The sequence below is a fragment of the Bubalus kerabau genome, chromosome 8, assembly GCF_029407905.1.
Source record: "Bubalus kerabau isolate K-KA32 ecotype Philippines breed swamp buffalo chromosome 8, PCC_UOA_SB_1v2, whole genome shotgun sequence".
Taxonomy (NCBI): domain Eukaryota; kingdom Metazoa; phylum Chordata; class Mammalia; order Artiodactyla; family Bovidae; genus Bubalus; species Bubalus kerabau.
Window position 1 is genome coordinate 49509962 of NC_073631.1, and position 17827 is coordinate 49527788.

At 42.2% G+C, this 17827-nt stretch overlaps 1 protein-coding gene and 1 pseudogene across 8 annotated transcripts in view; both read right to left on the bottom strand.

Moving 5' to 3' along the window:
• LOC129659108 (60S ribosomal protein L23a-like) overlaps positions 1–8928 on the bottom strand; it is a 147654-nt pseudogene extending 138726 nt beyond the window's left edge.
• The window catches only part of SRPK2 (SRSF protein kinase 2), a 248944-nt gene extending 239486 nt beyond the window's left edge, over positions 1–9458 (bottom strand). For 2 of the 8 annotated variants that reach the window (XM_055590198.1, XM_055590194.1), the window contains exons 1-2: positions 9317–9458; positions 8706–8760 (exon numbers count right to left, since the gene is read on the bottom strand). In XM_055590198.1, coding sequence (XP_055446173.1) covers positions 8706–8760; positions 9317–9443 — 182 coding nt within the window. In that variant the 5' untranslated portion in view covers positions 9444–9458. Of the gene's footprint in view, positions 1–4943; positions 4960–8705; positions 8761–8848; positions 8997–9316 lie in introns of those variants that run through there. The other 6 variants (XM_055590204.1, XM_055590200.1, XM_055590195.1 and 3 more) reach the window with 5 other exon arrangements.
• Between the last annotated feature and the right edge of the window lie 8369 nt (positions 9459–17827).

Genomic DNA, 17827 nt, shown 5'->3' on the forward strand with positions numbered 1-17827 from the left:
CCCCTCCTGTCAACTCAAGGCTTCTGCTCCAAATACCTCGTTAGTATTTTCTACTAGCTCCTAGTCATTTGCTTATATTTGGCAGGGGGAAAAAACACTTCTCAAGAACCACTTTCTCTTTACCTTTTCTCCTCGACACAAAGAAAGCTTATTTAACTAGTAATCTTTAAAAAGAAAAAAAAAAAAAAAAAAGATTACCCTGTCATCTCATTCACTCATGGGGCTACAGGTCACTGTGTCCAAACGCACTGTGCTGAGACTGCTCCAGCTGTGGGCTTTAACAATTTCCTACTTGCCAAAGTCAAAAGGCCAACACTAGGGTTCATCTCACTTGAATTTTTTTTGCCCCTCGCAGATTGTGCTCTACTGACCACTCCCTTCTTGAAATGTCCTTGGTAACTGAATCAGCTTTCTCCTGGCTCTCCTATCCCTCTGCTTCCTCCTTTACCCTACCTATGGCTTTCTTTTCTACACATTCAACACCTTCAGCCAGCTGCCACCAACAATTCCAGTTACCATTTCTAACCGGAGCTCTCCCAGTGCTCTAGCAGTCAACACTGACCAATACCTCTAACTGGAAGTGAACCAGACACCTCTAACTGCCTAACAAAAGCCATCATTAGCTTTTTCCAAAGCTGCTGCACGTTCTCTATCTTGAGGAATGGCAATACCATCCACAAATTAGCTAATTCAGAAACCTGGGGTTCATTCCAGTCTCCTCTCACTCTGCTCTGACATTAGACATTAAATCCAGTGAATTCTACTCCCTGAATACCTACCAGTCTCCTGAAGCCTCCTGCAATGGCCCCCTAATGGATCTCTTGCCTCTAAGCCATTCTCCACACAGCGGCTAGAGTAATCTTTCTAGAACATCTCAATCTGCACCGTCAGCAATGAACCCAACTCAGCACTCACCACACCTGCACCCCAGTCTTACCTCCCTGCTTGGTATTTCAGGAATTCAAGCATGCCACTTACACCCCGACATGTTAACATCAACTGCAACGAAGCTTCTGCTTGGAAGACCCTCACTCTGCTCCCTCCTATTTACTTGGCAAATTTTTATTGGCTCTACAAGATCCAGTTTAATACAACTCTGTAAATCTACTAAAAACTACTGAACTGTACACTTTAAGCAGATGAACTATATGGTATGTAAATCTGATCTCAACAAAGTTCATAATTTTCTGTAAGAAATAAGGCTTACATTCCATTTTTTTTTTAATGGGCAAAAGACCAAACAGGCACTTCACAAAACAGAAAATTCAAACGACCAATAAACATACAAAAAGATGTTCAAAAGCATCACTCAGGCAAATGCAAGTTAAAACCTCAATGAGACATCAGTACACACCCAGAATAGCTAAAATTAAAAAGAAGGACACGATCAAATATTACAAAGACATGGAACAACTGAAACTGCATACATTGTGGGTGGGAATGTAAAGCAGTTCAATCAGAACTATTTCATGAAGTTGGGGAAAATATCTTTGCAAGTACTACTAAGCATACACCTCTTCTATAACCTAGCAATCCCACTGCTAGAACATATCCCCAAGAGAAACAACTGCAAACGTCCACAAAGGGACATGTACAAGAATACTTGTAGCTGCTTTATTAATAATGACTACAAACTGAAGGAAAAAAATTGTGGTGGTATATTCATTCAATGGAATATCAGAAAGTAGTAACAACAGACTAACGGTACAACTGGTACTTGCAACAATACAGACAAATCTCACAGATACAATGTTGCAATGAAAGCAGCTAGAACCTGAAGTATATACCATATATTCCACTTAAAAGAAGTTCAAGAACAGGCAAAACTAACCAATAATGACACATACCAGCGAAGTGGTTACCTCTGGGCAGCAGGGTATAAACTGGGGAGAGGTCTGAGGAACCATATAGTGGGCTCGATCCCTGGATCTTGAAGATCCCCTGGAGTAGGAAACGGAACCCACTTCTGTATTCTTGCCTGGAAAATTCCAAGGACAGAGAAGTCTGGCAGGCTACACAGGGTGTTACAAAGAGTCAGACACCACTGCAAGACTGAGCACACACCGAGTACTGGAAGGGTCTGCATTCTGATCTGAGTGGTGGTGACAAGGATATAAATGAATGTAAAAATCATCAAGCTATACACTGAAGATTAGAGCTCTTTACTACATTACTATACACACATGAATGTATATATGCTATAGCTCAACTTTGAAAAAACAAAAATATGCGTAAGCAAACTATAATTAACTGTACTGCATTATATACTTGAAAGTCAAGAGCAAAGAGCTTAAATGTTATCACCACAGAAGAAAAAAGTAATTATATGAGAGCATGGAGGAGGTATTAACTAATCTTAACGTGGTAATCATTTCACAGAGGTTTCCCTGGTGGCTCAGCAGAAAAGAATCTGCCTGCCAATGAAGGAAACAAGGGTTCAATCTCTGGGTCGGGAAGATTCCCTGGAGAAGGAAATGGCAACCCACTGCAATATTCTTGCCTGGGAAATCCCATGGACAGAGGAGTCTGGCAGGCTATAGGCCATGGAGTCACCAAGAGTCGGATATAGGACTTAGCAACTAAACAACAACAAATCATTTCACAATATATACATACACCAAATCATGTTGTACACCTTAAACTTACATACATTATATGGCAATGATATCTTAATAATAATAAAGCTGGAAAAAATATGCACAGATAAAAGGATAATGCATCAAATATACACATATATTTAAAGACAAAAATATGGACATATAAAAAGATAACACACCAAAATAATTGGTGGAACTACAATGGATGTCTATTTCTTTAAACTGTTTTATACTATTTTTTTCCTTTTTAGCCACGCCACACAGTTTGCAGGATCAAGTTCCTGACTAGGGATCGAACCTGTGCCCCCTGCATGGAAGATCCAAGTCCTAGCCGCAGGATCGCCAGGGAATTCCCTGAATTTTCTACCATGACCATATTACTTTTATCATTTAAAATTAAGCTATTCATTAAAATAACAATAAAGTTAAAATCCAACAAGGTCTCTTCCTAACAATCAAAGTCCCTTAACAATCAAAGCACCACTGTAAAATCTTACAGCACTCATCACACCATTCTGCAATGGTCTGTTGCCCAGGTCATCTCCCCTACTTGCCAGTTAGCATAGGGATTTATCTTATTCTTTCCAACACACTGGCGAGCACTAGGTATCTGCAGCACTAGGTATCTGCTTCATATATATTTGTTGTATTGAACAGCTTTGTTGGTATATAAAAATAATTGTTTAATACACAACAGTATAATAAAGTTAAGAAGTCAAAAATAAGTGATTTCCTTCCATAAGAGGAATTTCAAAGTCATAGGCTTGTGAGCTTGAGTTTATACCACAGGGTACACTTGAGGCTTACCTAGTAAGATATAAACTTGTATGACAGCATTCCTAAATTGCCTCACCTGCGATTTACTGACCCAATGCCACCAGTCCCATGCCTACCATTTTCTGTGGCAGTCAGAACTCATACAATCTGTAAGAATATAGATAACCAACCAGCTCCACCAGCCAATAGAAAGTTAAGAGCCCAAAGGATACAGAATCCCATCACCAATACCATATACACAGATCACAAATATCATGGAGAGGAGAACAGAGAGAGAGAGAGAGAGATAGGGACAGACACCAACAGACCAAGTTGCTAACTTGCTAGAAAGTCAAAATGCAAAGTAAGTCCTCCAGCAATCATATTCTTGGGTACCCTGCCGCTACTGCTGCTGCTAAGTTGCTTCAGTCGTGTCCGACTTTGTGCGACCCCATAGATGGCAGCCCACCAGGCTCCCCCGTCCCTGGGATTCTCTAGGCAAGAACACTGGAGTGGGTTGCCATTTCCTTCTCCAATGGATGAAAGTGAAAAGTGAAAGTGAAGTCGCTCAGTCATGTCCGACTCCTAGCAACCCCATGGACTGCAGCCCACCAGGCCCCTCCGTCCATGGGATTTTCCAGGCAAGAGTACTGGAGCGGGGTGCCATTGCCTTCTGTACCCTACATAAGTAGAAAAAACATGTTTACATTACAAACCTGTACAGGAATGTTTAGCAGATTTATAAACTATCCATGTGTCCTTCAACAGATGAATGAATAATGGATAAACAAACTGTGGTACAGTCATACAGTGAAATGCTACTCAGCAAGAGCAAGAGAAAGAAGTTACCAATACACCCGCAACAAAGATGAGACAAAAGGGCACTATGCTGTCTGAGAAAAGTGAATCTCAAAAGGTTACATACTCAGATTTCCTGGTGGTCCAGTGATTAAGACTCTATGTTTCCAATGCAAGGACACAGGTTCAATCCCTGGTTAGCAAACTAAGATCCCATATGCCCCACAGCGCAGCCAAAATACATGCTGCTGCTGCTAAGTCGCTTCAGTCATGTCCGACCCTCTGCGACCCCACAGATGGCAGCCCACCAGGCTCCCCCGTCCCTGGGATTCTCCAGGCAAGAACACTGAGGTGGGTTGCCATTTCCTTCTCCAATGCATGAAAGTGAAAAGTGAAAGGGAAGTCGCTCAGTCATGTCCGACTCTTCACGACCCCATGGACTGCAGCCCACCAGGCTGCTCCGTCCATGGGATTTTCCAGGCAAGAGTACTGGAGTGGGGTGCCATTGCCTTCTCCATTAACTTAAAAAATAGTAATAATTTTTAAAGTTGTAGATTATATGATTCCATTTATACAATTTTCTCAAAGTAGCAAAATTACAGTGATGAACAGATCAGTGCCTATGGGGGGTTAGGGCTAAAGAGAGAGTGCGATTACTAAAAAGTACAAGAGAAGTTACATTGTGATGATAAAACAGTTCTGCATTCTAATCGTGGTGATGATTTCACCAGTGATAACACTTGATAAAACTGTACACATACACAGTGCATGTAAAAACCAGCAAAACCTTACCTGAGTTAATGATGCTGTGTCCAAGTCAATTTTCTGGTTTTGACAATGTTCTAGGTTATAGACTATATTACCACTGGGGAAAGATGGACAAAGCGAAGACTGGGAACTCTGTACTGTTTTTGCAACTTCCTGCAAATCATACTATTTCAAAATAAAAAGTTTTAATTTAAAAAAAGGTGTTAAAAAAATTTTAGCCAAAAAAGTTTAAAACACAAATGTTCAACCAAAACACAGTATAACAACACAAAAAAATGCTACTTGGCAATATAAAGGAATGAAACACCAATACATGCTATAACATAGATGAACCTTAGAAATATTATGCTAAGAGAAAGCAAGCAGACAGAAGATCATATGTTGATGATTCTATTTATATGAAACATCCAAAATAGCTAAGCTTATAAAAACAGAAAACAAATTAGTGACTGCTGTGGGCAAGGGAGAATGGGAAGCAACAACTACGGGGTTTCTTTTTTGAGGTGATATAAATGTTCTGGAATTAGATAACAGTTGCACAACTTTGTAAATATATTTTTAAAAAACAAATTATATACTTGAAAAACTAAATTTTTAAAAAATAGAATTTTATGGTATGTGAATTATGTTTCAAGAAAAAGTTGCACATGAGGAAAAAAATTCTTTTACTCTTTAAATTAAAAAACTGTATACAGTTGCTCAGGCCCCAAAGCTAAAATCTATCACAAGACATGTGTTTTAGCCAATTCTTAAGGTTTGATTTGTGCTTGAATGACACTGTAGCTCTTCCCTGCTGCCTGTTACTCACAAAGCAGCACAATTAATAATCAGCAAACTACAATCAGTGACAATCTGACAAGCTAACAATCTCAGTTGAAATATCTTAATCTCATTTCTCACAACTACAAATACTAGCATTCTAAAAAAGGAGCCTACAGGAAGTGGTTCAAGCCATAAAAACTCACAGAACTGAACTGAATTAAAATGAATGAAGTGGCACTTGTACATACAAGCAGATAATGATAGAAGTAGATCATATTGCATCAAGCCAGGGCTATATAGTCATAAAATTCAAGTGTGCCAGTCACTATACTAATACAGTTTAAAATTAGATCTATACCCCCTCTCCCACTCTGGAAAACAAAGTAAAAACCAAAAACACTGGGCATCTAGAGACCCGAATTTTGGTTCAAACTAAGCTAATTGTGTGACCTTACTCTCTATCAGAGCCGTCTGTAAAATGAGGAAAACCTCTGAGGCTACCAGTCTCCTGGAAGTCCCTCCACCATCACTTCTCCCCCTACACCACTTCAAGTCAAGCAAGGCACCAGAGTTCTCCCCTATTACCATGGAAGGCAAGCTCTCAGTGTGTAGTTCTTCCCGCCACTCATAATCCATTCTCCACATTAACAGCCAGTATACTTTTTAATAGGAATCAGATACTGCCACTCCTATCTGTGTGCCTATCAAGGGCCTACAAGGCCAGGCCCTACCCATTTCGACTCCTCCCAAATCACCATCCTCTCCAGTAGCACTCTAGCCACTCAGACCTTTGGGTTCCTCCAACATTCCTAGCCCATTCCTCCCCAGGGCCTTTGCCATACTCCCATCTTCTCTTTATTCTAAATTCTGTTCAAATGCCACCTCCTCAGAGAACTGAGTGTCAGCTCTGGTCTCTGTCTGCCTAGACTGAACTGAATAGCTGGACATGTTGCTTACTCATGCTATGCCTCTGCTTCATCTGTAAAGTGGTGATAACTACAGTGTCTGCCTCACAGGATGACCACCAGGGATAGATACATGAAAATAGAGCCGCAAATTGACTGGCACAGTTTTCAAATGTTATCTATCACTGTACTTAATGCACCCCATCTTCACTTTCTATCTTCACAGCATTATCCGGAATCATCTTGTCATCGGTTCTGAAGCCCCCGGAGAGAGAAAGCTTCATAAACTTTGCTTTTCTTGCTCAAAGCTCCACCAATGTATTCTAGGAAAGTGGTACAAATACTTGTTGAATATATGAATAAAGCAATGATATCAAGGATTCCTTTAAAATAATACTGCCATGATTCAAAGAATTAAGTTAAAAATGACACTGCCTCAATCAAACAGATCTATATATACGTATAACCATCTACACACCCTCACACAAAGAGCCATCCCCACAACTAAGGGCATGCTTTTTTCCAACTCTTTTTAACTTTTCTGAACAAAATGGCTATGTAGGAAGAAACGCTTAAATTTGAAAGTCGTGACCAAAACTCAAGAGCCAAAACACTACAGTTCTCCTTACTTATGGGCTAAATTTCCATCATTTACCAAAGGAAACCTCAAATATAAGATTGAGGGATAGCGTTAATTTTTAAAGTACCTAAATCTACCAAATATCCACTGCGATTTAAAATCTTAAGAATTCAATTTTTACCCATCAATTTAAGCCCTTAATAAATGTTTCCCTCATTCTAGTAGTAGGCTTGAGGGCGGGGTGCTTGTTTTTAAGAAAGGCTTTATTATATAGATAAACATTTTGTGACATCCTGAACATACGTTCAAGTAAATATCATGATACATCACATTAGTAATGACTTACGCAGCTTTCATAGACGCCACCAAAGGTTATGAAATTCGCTAGGCAGGCACTAAAGTGTATGAGAAGGGGAAAAGTCTAAGACGCTGCAGGCTAGTGCCCCAAAGAAAACAAACCAACGAGAAATGCTTTGTGATTTTATTTAAAGATGATCACGGACTATCCCTATAATACCAAATAAACCCTAGAGTATTTCTTGCTCAAATGGAAGAGCGAAGCCACAAATCTAGGAGGAGGAGTAAAGATTCTGAACGCTAGTAGATTCTTCAAAATTAGGAGGGTAAAGGAGACGCGGCGGCGCTCTGCGGTCTCGGAGCAGCTCTCCAGGAAAGGCTTCCCGGGCGCCGGCCGCTCCCACTCCGGTCCGCGGCCAAGCTGGAGGTGGCTGGCGGCTGGCACGTTTGAAATATCACCACCCTATTCATCTCCTCCCGGCACAATGAGGGGCTGGGCAGCCGCGCCGGGGACCGCCTGCGCACACGCCCACCCGCCCCGCGCAGCCCAAGACCCGGGCGCAGCCGCGGCTCAGCGAAGTCACGCTCGGCCCGGGCAGAAAGTTTCGGGGGGGAAAAAAAAATCCAAGCACCGAAACGCACAGGTCTCGGAGCTGAATTCGCGCCAGGAACACGCCCGAGGCAAACCACTTGACAACCAGCTCGGGTTTTCAGCAAAAAGGCAGAGAGGCGGGGGCCGAGGAGGAAGAGGAGCAACATGCATATACATACATACACACACTCACACATACACACACTCGGCTCCTCTTCCTCTAGCGTCCCGGCGCCCAGGTGGGAGCAATGCCGCAGCCTCACGCCCGGACGCGGCGCCGGACGCCAGCGCCCCTTCCTGGAAGGCTCGCGACCCCCCGGCCAACTAGGAGAGCAAGGGGAGGGTGCGCACGCCCCACGCCTCCTCGCCCATCCGCCCCTGACGGCCGCGGCGACAGGAGGCCGGAGAGGCCTGGGGTCCGGGGATGCTCCGCCGGCCGGCCGCGGGCTTGCGTGCGCCCCTCCCCCGCCCTCCCGCCCCTCCCCCCGGGCCGCCCGCGGGGCGCGCAGGAGGCGAGCGCCGGCGTCCCGGGGGATCAGCCCGCCCGCCCGCCGGCTCCAGGAATCCGGGCAACTTTCCCCTGCTCGGTCGCAGGCAACCCCCGACAGGGCGGGGACGGGCGTCTGGGGACTAGCGCTATGTGGACTCACTTTTTCGGATGTTTCTCCCTTTTCGGCCTCCGCTTTCGGGCCTGAATGGCCAGCACTGAGGAAAGAAGACACACATTAACGGTCGGGCAGGCCGGCCTGTGGGGCCACGTGGCGGAGAGGAGGGGACGCCGTGGTCCACTCACCTTTCCGGGAACTCATCCCGACGCGGCGCCAGAGGGGCGGGGGGCTTCGCGGCGGCGGCGGCGGCGGCGGCAGCGACGCGGGAGCCAAGCCGAGCTGCAGCCTTCACTCGCTCCGCCGGCCGGGAGGAGGCGGGAACCGCGCCTGCGCCGCCGCCGCCGCTCCCGCGGGGGGCCCAGAAAAACCCGGCCCGGCCGGCCCCGCCCCCGCCCCCGCCCCCACTCGCCCGGTGGGGTCGAGACCCCCGTGCCGGTCTCGCCCGCGCGCCCCGCACCCACGCGGCCGGTCCACCTGTGCGGAAGTGACCCTACACACACGACCACCGCCACTCCCTCCCACGCCTCCCCCGCCCCAGCCCGCCGCCCGGGCCTCAGTCTTCTGCGCCCCCGCGGCTGGCCCAGGCCTTCTGCCTCTCCCCGGCACCCGGCCCGCGCGACCCTCCCCCTCCAACCACAGCCTCCCATACCCACCCCGGCCGGTCGCGCCACACGTCTCTCCATGCGCTCTTCCCTGGCCGGCGCCTCCTCGAGTCTCACACCACCTTTCCTCACGCGGCCTCTTCTCCCCCTTTGCTCCTCTACATCCTTGCATCCCCATGAGCGCCACTTCCTCCTCTCCGGCGGGTGTGGAAAGGGCACAGGACCAAGAGCTGAGAAACCTGGGTCTTTCACTAGCTGTGTGACCTTGGAAAAGTCATTTTATTTCTCATCTTTACCTACCCCACAGGATTGCTTGAGTGTAAAGAAGAAGATGCAAACAGTAGGATTAAGTAGGATTAAGCTTTTGCACAGGAATTAGAAGTCCAGTTCAATAAATGCCAAGTGTATAACAATTTTAACACAAGCCACCAATGAGTTATTCCTTACTAAGAGGAAATTGACTCCTGAAGAGGTTAAAGAGTTTACCCAACAATGATTCAAACTTAGGCCTAGCTGACTCTAATCAACTTGATTGGGAACAAAATGTTTTTGAAAGATACTCATCCTGATCATTTACTCTGTCAACTGTATTCTTAACTCATCAGAGGAGCTAGTTGTATTTTAAATATCCTTAAACCAACCTGAACAGCGCTGCTTGAACTTAAAGAGCTTTTTACAATACTTTCTTGATTTTTTATTTTAAAAAATATCAAAAGTGCAGAAAAGTTGAGAAAAATATATCATGAACATCCATATTAACCCATATTCATCAATTTTGAACATTTCCCCAGATTTGCTTTCCCTGTGTGTGTGGAGGGGGTGTGCTGTTTATGATAAATCGTTTGAGTTTTTTGTAGATTTTGTTACTCTTTCCCCCTAGATATTTCCATGAGTATCTGCTAAGAATAAAGATACTCTCCGACGTAATCATAATTCCATTATCACTGCAAGAAAATTTAGTTATCATTATAAGTAACATACAGCACCCATATTCAAATCTCCAAAATGTCCTTTTTAGTGGACCTTTTTCTCAATCTGGAATACAATCAAAGATCATGCATTACATTTAATTGCCATGCCTTTTTAAGCTCCTGTAGTCTAGAAAAATCCCTAGTTTTGTTTTTTGCTTTTATAACATTCACTTTTTTGGAGAATTCTACTGTTTGCAGAATGTTGTTCAGTTTGTATTCATCTGCTCCCTATTAGATTCAAGTTAAATAATTTTGTCATCTACACTAAATAGATGATATTAAGTTCATTTTGGGGAGCCTGGTGGGTTCCGTCTATGGGGTCGCACAGAGTTGGACATGACTGGAGCCACTTAGCAGCAGCAGTATACTTCATCAAGAGAGATACAATGTCTATACTATTATTGGTGATGTTACATTGTAATCTTTACCCCATGGTAAAGATACATTTTTTTTCCTTTGTATTTAAAAAGTAGTCTATGTGAAAAATGAGCAAGAGACTTAGACATTTCTCCAAAGAAGATTAACAAATGGCTAACAGGTACATGAAAAGATGATATATCAACATAAAATGATGTACAGCATCATTAGACAGATGCAAGGCAAAACCAAAATGAGATAGCACTTCACATCTACAAGCATGATTATAATTTTTTTGTAATGATAAACAAGTGTTAGTGAGGATAAAGAGATGTTGGAATACTCATACATTAGTGGTGGGAATGTAAAATGGTGCAATCACTGTGGAAAATTGTTTCCCAATTCCTCAAAAGCCTAAATATACAATTATCAGCAGTTCCACTCCTAGTTGTATATCCAAAAGAATTGAAAACAGGCATTCAAATCCTTGCACACAAATGTTCAGAGCATCACTAATCATAGTGACCAAAAGATTAGAAACAACCCAAATATCCACCAGTATATGAATGGATAAACAAATTGTGGTACTGACAGACAATGAAATATTTTTCAGCCAAAGGAACGAAGTACTGGTAGATGCTACAATGTGGATGAACCTCAAAAACATTTACGCCAAGTTAAAGAAACCAGACTCAAAAGGCCATCTAGTGTTCTGTTCCATTTATATGAAACATTCAGAATAAGCCAATCCATAGAAAGGAGATTGGTGATGGTCCATGACTGGGGGGAGGGGAAATAAGGAGCAACTGCTCAATGGATAAGGGGTTCTATTTGTAGTGATGAAAATGTTTTGGAGTTAGGGAAACGTGATGGTGGCAAAACACTGCAAATGTACTAAATGCCACTGAATTGTTCTCTGTAAAATGATTAACATGTTTGGTGAATTTCATCTCATTAAAAAAAAAAAAAAAACTGGGGTAATACTTGGACTGTGTGAGTACCTTTTTCCAAGAATCCTTCACTCCATGGCCTAGCATCTATCCAAGATGTTTGCCTGAATCAATTACTACTATAATGGCTGGAGAATAATGATATTATAATCCTGTCCTTCCATCTATGGAATTAGGTGACATGCTTATGTAAGGAAGAGCTTTCACTTCGCCTGCTACCCCTTTGTTTTCTGTTTATTTTTGTCTTAATTTTTGTTTCTTGTCTTTGGTATCAGTATTGACAGTAATTACTGTCTCTTTGATTTTTGCTTCTTGAATTGTCCCATATTTGACCAGGAAAGACGCTTTCAAATTTCAGTGTCTTTGGATATGTTCCAGTCAGTTTCTGAGCACCTCTTTACTTTCTGGCACAAAATGTTCCAGGAAACCTTGTGCTATCCCTAACTGGGTCTTCAGAACCAGTCTTTTCTCCAGTTTTGGTTCCTAAAGAAATCTGAGTTTGAAACCACTTTATTATTTTTAACAGCTTTATTAAGAAATAATTCACATATCATATATTCACCCACTTAAAGTACAAAATTCAATGTTTTTTAATATATTCACATGACTGCACAACCACCACAATGATTTTAAAGCATTTTTGTCACCCCTGTAAGAATCTTCATAGCTGTTAGCAGTCACTCCCCATTCCCCACAACCTCCCTTTGCCCCAAGCTCTCAGATCAGATTAGATCAGTCGCTCAGTCGTGTCCGACTCTTTGCGACCCCATGAATCGCAGCACGCCAGGCCTCCCTGTCCATCACCAACTCCCGGAGTTCACTGAGACTCATGTCCATCGCGTCAGTGATGCCAAGCTCTAACCAACCTCTAACTAATCACCTTTCTGTCTCTAAAGACTTGCCTATTCTGAACAGATCATATAAATGCAATTCTACCATATGTGGCCTTGTGACTGGCTTCTTTCTCAGCTTAATGTTCAAACAAATCTGCGGCTTAACTTTGCATAACCTTGGGTATGTTATTTAATCACAACATCTGGAAAACAGTAATACTATCAATACCAATCTTCCCAGATCAATATGAAAATCAAATAATCAATAGATGGCAATTATCAGGAACATTATTTAGGAGACACATACCCAATCTGCTGGATCTTTTACACTCATTCAACAAATACTTATCAAACACCTATTATATAATAGACATTATTCTAGATATGACATTGACAGCATAGAAAACACACAAAAATCCTGCCTTCATAAAGCTTACATTCTACAGCCAAAAGATAGAAAGTAAACCCAATAAATATGAAAAATATATACTCTGTTTACCAGATGGTAATAGCATCTAGGACAAGAAAAAACAGTAACCTGTTGGGATGGTGTTTAGGAAAGATGTCACTGAGGAGGTGTGTGTGTGTGTGTGTTAGTCACTCAGTCATGTCCAACTCTTTGCAACCCTATGGACTGTAGCTCTCCAGGCTCCTCTGTCCATGGGATTCTCCAGGCAAGAAAACTGGAGTGGGCTGTCATTCTCTTCTCCAGGGGAATCTTCCTGACCCAGGCATCGAACCCAGGTCTCCTGCACTACAGGCAGATTCTTTACTGCTGAGCCACCAGGGAAGTCCCCACTGAGAAGGTAACACTTATTTAAAGATTTAAAGGTGATTTTGCCAATCTTTTTATTTCTATAAAGTAGAAGAGAACTACATTTGCCACCAAGAATATTTATGAGTTTATTGAATTAAAATACACCAACCTAATCATTAGTGAACAACTTTACACATACTATATTAGATGCTTAAAGAATGACAAATTATGAACCTCTGTCAATTTGGAAATTAAAAATTTCTTTGAGATGCATGAAAATTTAGAATGACATTTGAAGGAAATAAAAAAAGAAAGTAATAAAGTAGGAGTTTAATTTTTTTCTACCATCATTTCTACATAAATCAAATTAATTATGTGAATATTATAATTAAAAGGGAAAGTATTAAAACTAAATGTAGGTTTCTATACCAGTCCAAAATAAATGAAAAGGGTAGTACATATGCATTCTCCCCCATCTAGCACAATAGAATTCAATATGAACACATCATATTAATTTTTATCAAACATAGAAAAAAAACAATGCTATAAATCCAACTTCAGTATTTCCAGGGAGAGTTACTGAATCATGATATATCTTAGAAGGTATATTGGGTATGTCATAGAATTGTAAATAGACTTGAGAGATCAAGTAATTCATCTTGGGGCCTTTAGTGGATGAGAACCTAGCCTCCTTCTAAAAATTCCCCAAAACTTTTCAATTTTTAGGAAAGTTTCTTTATATTTAATCTACAGCTTCTATTATGAAGGTTAAGCCTATCTCTTGTTATTTCATTACAGCATATTTCTCCGTGGTACTAGCACCATAACAACAGAAATTAGTGTACAGAATAGAGCCAAACCGTCAAAGTTCAAATTCTAGTTCTGCCAGTAGCTGGGTAACCTTGGACAAGTTTCTTAGTTTCTTTGTTGCCTCAGTTTCCTGATCTGCAAATGCAGAGAGTAATATTACCTACCTTATACATTTGTTGTGAGGATTAAATGAGTCATTTCACATAAAATGCTTAGAGAAGGATCCAAGTGTCTCCCCACAAAATTAACTATTTACATGTATATGCACATTAAGATGTGTATTACTTATGTACTGCTGCATACCAAACCTCTCCCAAATTTAGCAACTTAAAACAACAAGAATTTATCATCTCACGATTTCTGTGGTCCAGGAACTTGGGAGCAGTCAGGAACTTGAGAGCAGTCTAGCTGGAAAACGATGTCATCTGGGGCTGCAGTCATCTGGAGGCTTGAGGAAGGCTGAGAGATCTGTCACCAAGATGGTTCACTCACATGGCTGTCAGCAGGAGGCCTCAGGTCCTTGCTGGCTGTTTTGGAGAGGCCTTACTCCCCCCACCTGGATCTTTCCATGGGGCTGCTGGAGTGTCTGCCTTCCCCCAGAGGGAGTGGCCCCAGAGACAGCAAGGAAGAGACTGCAATGCCTTTTATGACCTATCCTCAGAAGTCACAATCCTCCATTTCTACAACATTCTATCTATTGAAAACAAATAAAGCACAGGCTTAGAGGAGGGAAATGAAGCCACTTCTTGTAGGGAGGATTATTGGAGAGTGTGTGTACGTATTTATAAACCACCACAAGGGGTCATTCCTTCTTTCCTTTGGTGTCTCTGATTTGCAACTGAGAATCCTTGCAGACCTCTCATTCATATTGTCTAAAAAGTAGAAATGAAAGGGAACTTTCAGTCCAACATTCAGACTAAAGTAAAAGCAATGTAGACTAGAAAGATTGTCTAGGGAAAAACATCAATAGTAATAAACTTACTATGAATAATATGCCTTCTGTATGTCACTCTTACATAAACCAGCTAAAAAATGACTCCTGAAGATTTGTGCAGGGCTGTGGTAGGATGGATTTAGAATAATGGCTACTATGTCCACACATATCTAAATAGATTAAATGGCCTGGCCATAACAAACTATATTGAACTTACCCAAAGCCCGGGCTCCATTTCTTTCAAGCTTTTAGACGTGGATAAAGCCATGACAGAATATTCATTTCTCAAATACTTGAACTCTCTGCATATAAGAATTGGGCTTTCCATTTTACTGTAACTGGTTCAGAAATCCAATATAAAATCCAATATAAAAATAAACTGAATATAATTTTGCTCACAGTCAAACACAAATTCTGTTCAAGCATAATTCATAATCAGCTCTTCAAAATGTATATTTGTCACCTTCAAGTAGGTTTAGGCATTCTATCTGGAGACAAAATATACTTTTACCTTTAAAAAGCAGCTTTATAATCCTCATTATTATAGTGTTTAGTTGAACTTGCTTTTTAAACTTTTTATCATTACATAATGTACATATGAAATATTAATAAATCACAAGAGTACAATAAAGTGAACACGCGTATGTTTAAAAATATTGATCAATACCAGGAGCTTGAAAGCCCCCACTGTCCCTCCTTAGTCACTGCTCCCACCAAGGTTACCTCTATTCTACCTTCTAACACTGCTGATTAACACTATCTGGTTTTTAGTTTTATAGGAAATGGAATCATACACTAGGTACTCTCTGGCATCTGGCCTCTTTTGCTCGATATTATATTGTGAGACTGAGTCATGCGTTGTGTTCAGTAATCTTTTCAATGTTGTATATTCTTCCATTTTATAAATACACCACTTTTTTTTTTTAATCTACTGGTGCTATTGATTAAATTACTGTTGCAAACCCAAACTCACCCTTCCATTCTCAGCTTTGTAATGAGGGCGCTGTGAGGAGAAATGCTATCATTTCTCCTTTGCCAGCGGATTCCCATTTGTTCTGCCAGTTGGGGGCGCTAGAGGGTGAGACTGGAAGGCTGGAGAACCGAGAAGGGACTTGCTCCTTCCGGTTTGCTGGCTGTTCCTGACACCCTTGGCACAGTCTTTATAGCAGCAGTCGCTTCCAGTCTAAAGTTTTGTGGTGCTCTCAAACCAGCTTCATTGTCTCCCCTTAAAAGGACAGTCAGTGCCAGGCCATAGTTCTTCCTCAGACATCTGGGTCCCAGCTCCCTTCTCTAAGCTTCTGAAGTCTAATACCCTATCTCTGCACTCTGTTCCCCAGCCCTTGGGGTAGACCCTGACTCCTGCATTATTACTGTGTTACCTGTCTCCCCTTTACACTTTGGTTCTCTAATATCTCTTCAACCAGACAATAACTTATTTTGTTGTTGTTGTTATTAAGCCAATCTGCAATACAAAACGGAGAAGGCAATGGCACCCCACTCCAGTACTCTTGCCTGGAAAATCCCGTGGACGGAGGAGCCTGGTGGGCTGCAGTCCATGGGGTCGCGAAGAGTCGAACACGACAGAGCGACTAAACTTTCACTTTCGACTTTCATGCACTGGAGAAGGAAATGGCAACCCACTCCAGTGTTCTTGCCTGGAGAATCCCAGGGACGGAGGAGCCTAGTGGGCTGCCGTCCATGGGGTTGCACAGAGTCGGACACGACTGAAGCAACTTAGCAGCAGCAGCAGCAGCAATACAAAAGTAAATACTTCCTGCCTTCTCTCTAATGGACACATGATTCTACCAGCAATGGATGATTGGCTATTATGCTGTGCCCTGCTGTGCCCATTCTTGTACCTGTCTTTTGGTGAAATGTGTATATACATGAAATGGAATTGCTAAGTCACAGGGTAGATGTGTGTTCACTTTTGGCAGGTACTGCCAGAATGTTTTCTGAAGTTGTTGTACCAATAATTGCATTGATTCTAAGATAGTCTCAGAATCTCACACCTAATCCTCAGAACTTTTAAAATTTAGAAGTCAATAAATTCCACATCATTCTAATTTAATCTTAGCTTCAGAAGTTTTATGTTGCAGTGCTAAAGAAAATGAGATTCTATTGCTTGACGACATAGTTTGTATCCTTCATATCAGTGCCTGCCACATAGTAGATGACGTTGAACAGATAATGAGAGGAAGCTTAAATCTGTTTTCCTATACAGGTGGACTAATGTGACACAGCAATGTAAACTGAGGCCAGTCCCATCTAAGGGATGTTCAGTCACCCCAGCACATACTCCACTGGGCAGCTGTAGATAAACAGGCCTCCGTTTCCCCAGGTTGCTTCCTTTGCCCTGCAAGACCCGCTCTTCTCCTCACAGTCAGCTTAAATGACTTGACACAGGAACAGATGCAGCACCAGAGTGGTGGGGGCTGCTTATGGGCAGCCTCACACCTGCACATCAACTCTATCAATCAAACCCTCTCTCAAGAACCTTTGGTGGTGATCTCAAACTGAATTAAATCCCTTTGACGATGCACGATACTGGATGCTTGGGGCTGGTGCACTGGGATGACCCAGAGGGATGGAATGGGGAGGGAGGAGGGAGGAGGGTTCAGGATGGGGAACACATGTATACCTGTGGCGGATTCATTTTGATATTTGGCAAAACTAATACAGTTATGTAAAGTTTAAAAATAAAATAAAATTAAAAAAAAAATAAAGGACATACACATAAAAAAAAAAAAAATCCCTTTGAGATTTATTCTTAGAGTGACTCAGACTTCAGGATGCCCAAACATCTGGGATGTCTTAAGAATCACCTACGCAAACCCCACACAACCACCTATACAAACAACCTGCTTCTGCATACCCTGCCTGAAACTTTCACAAGTTGAACTCTCCAGAACCAATGGGTTTCTAGCACCTGCTGGAACTCAGGGTTCGA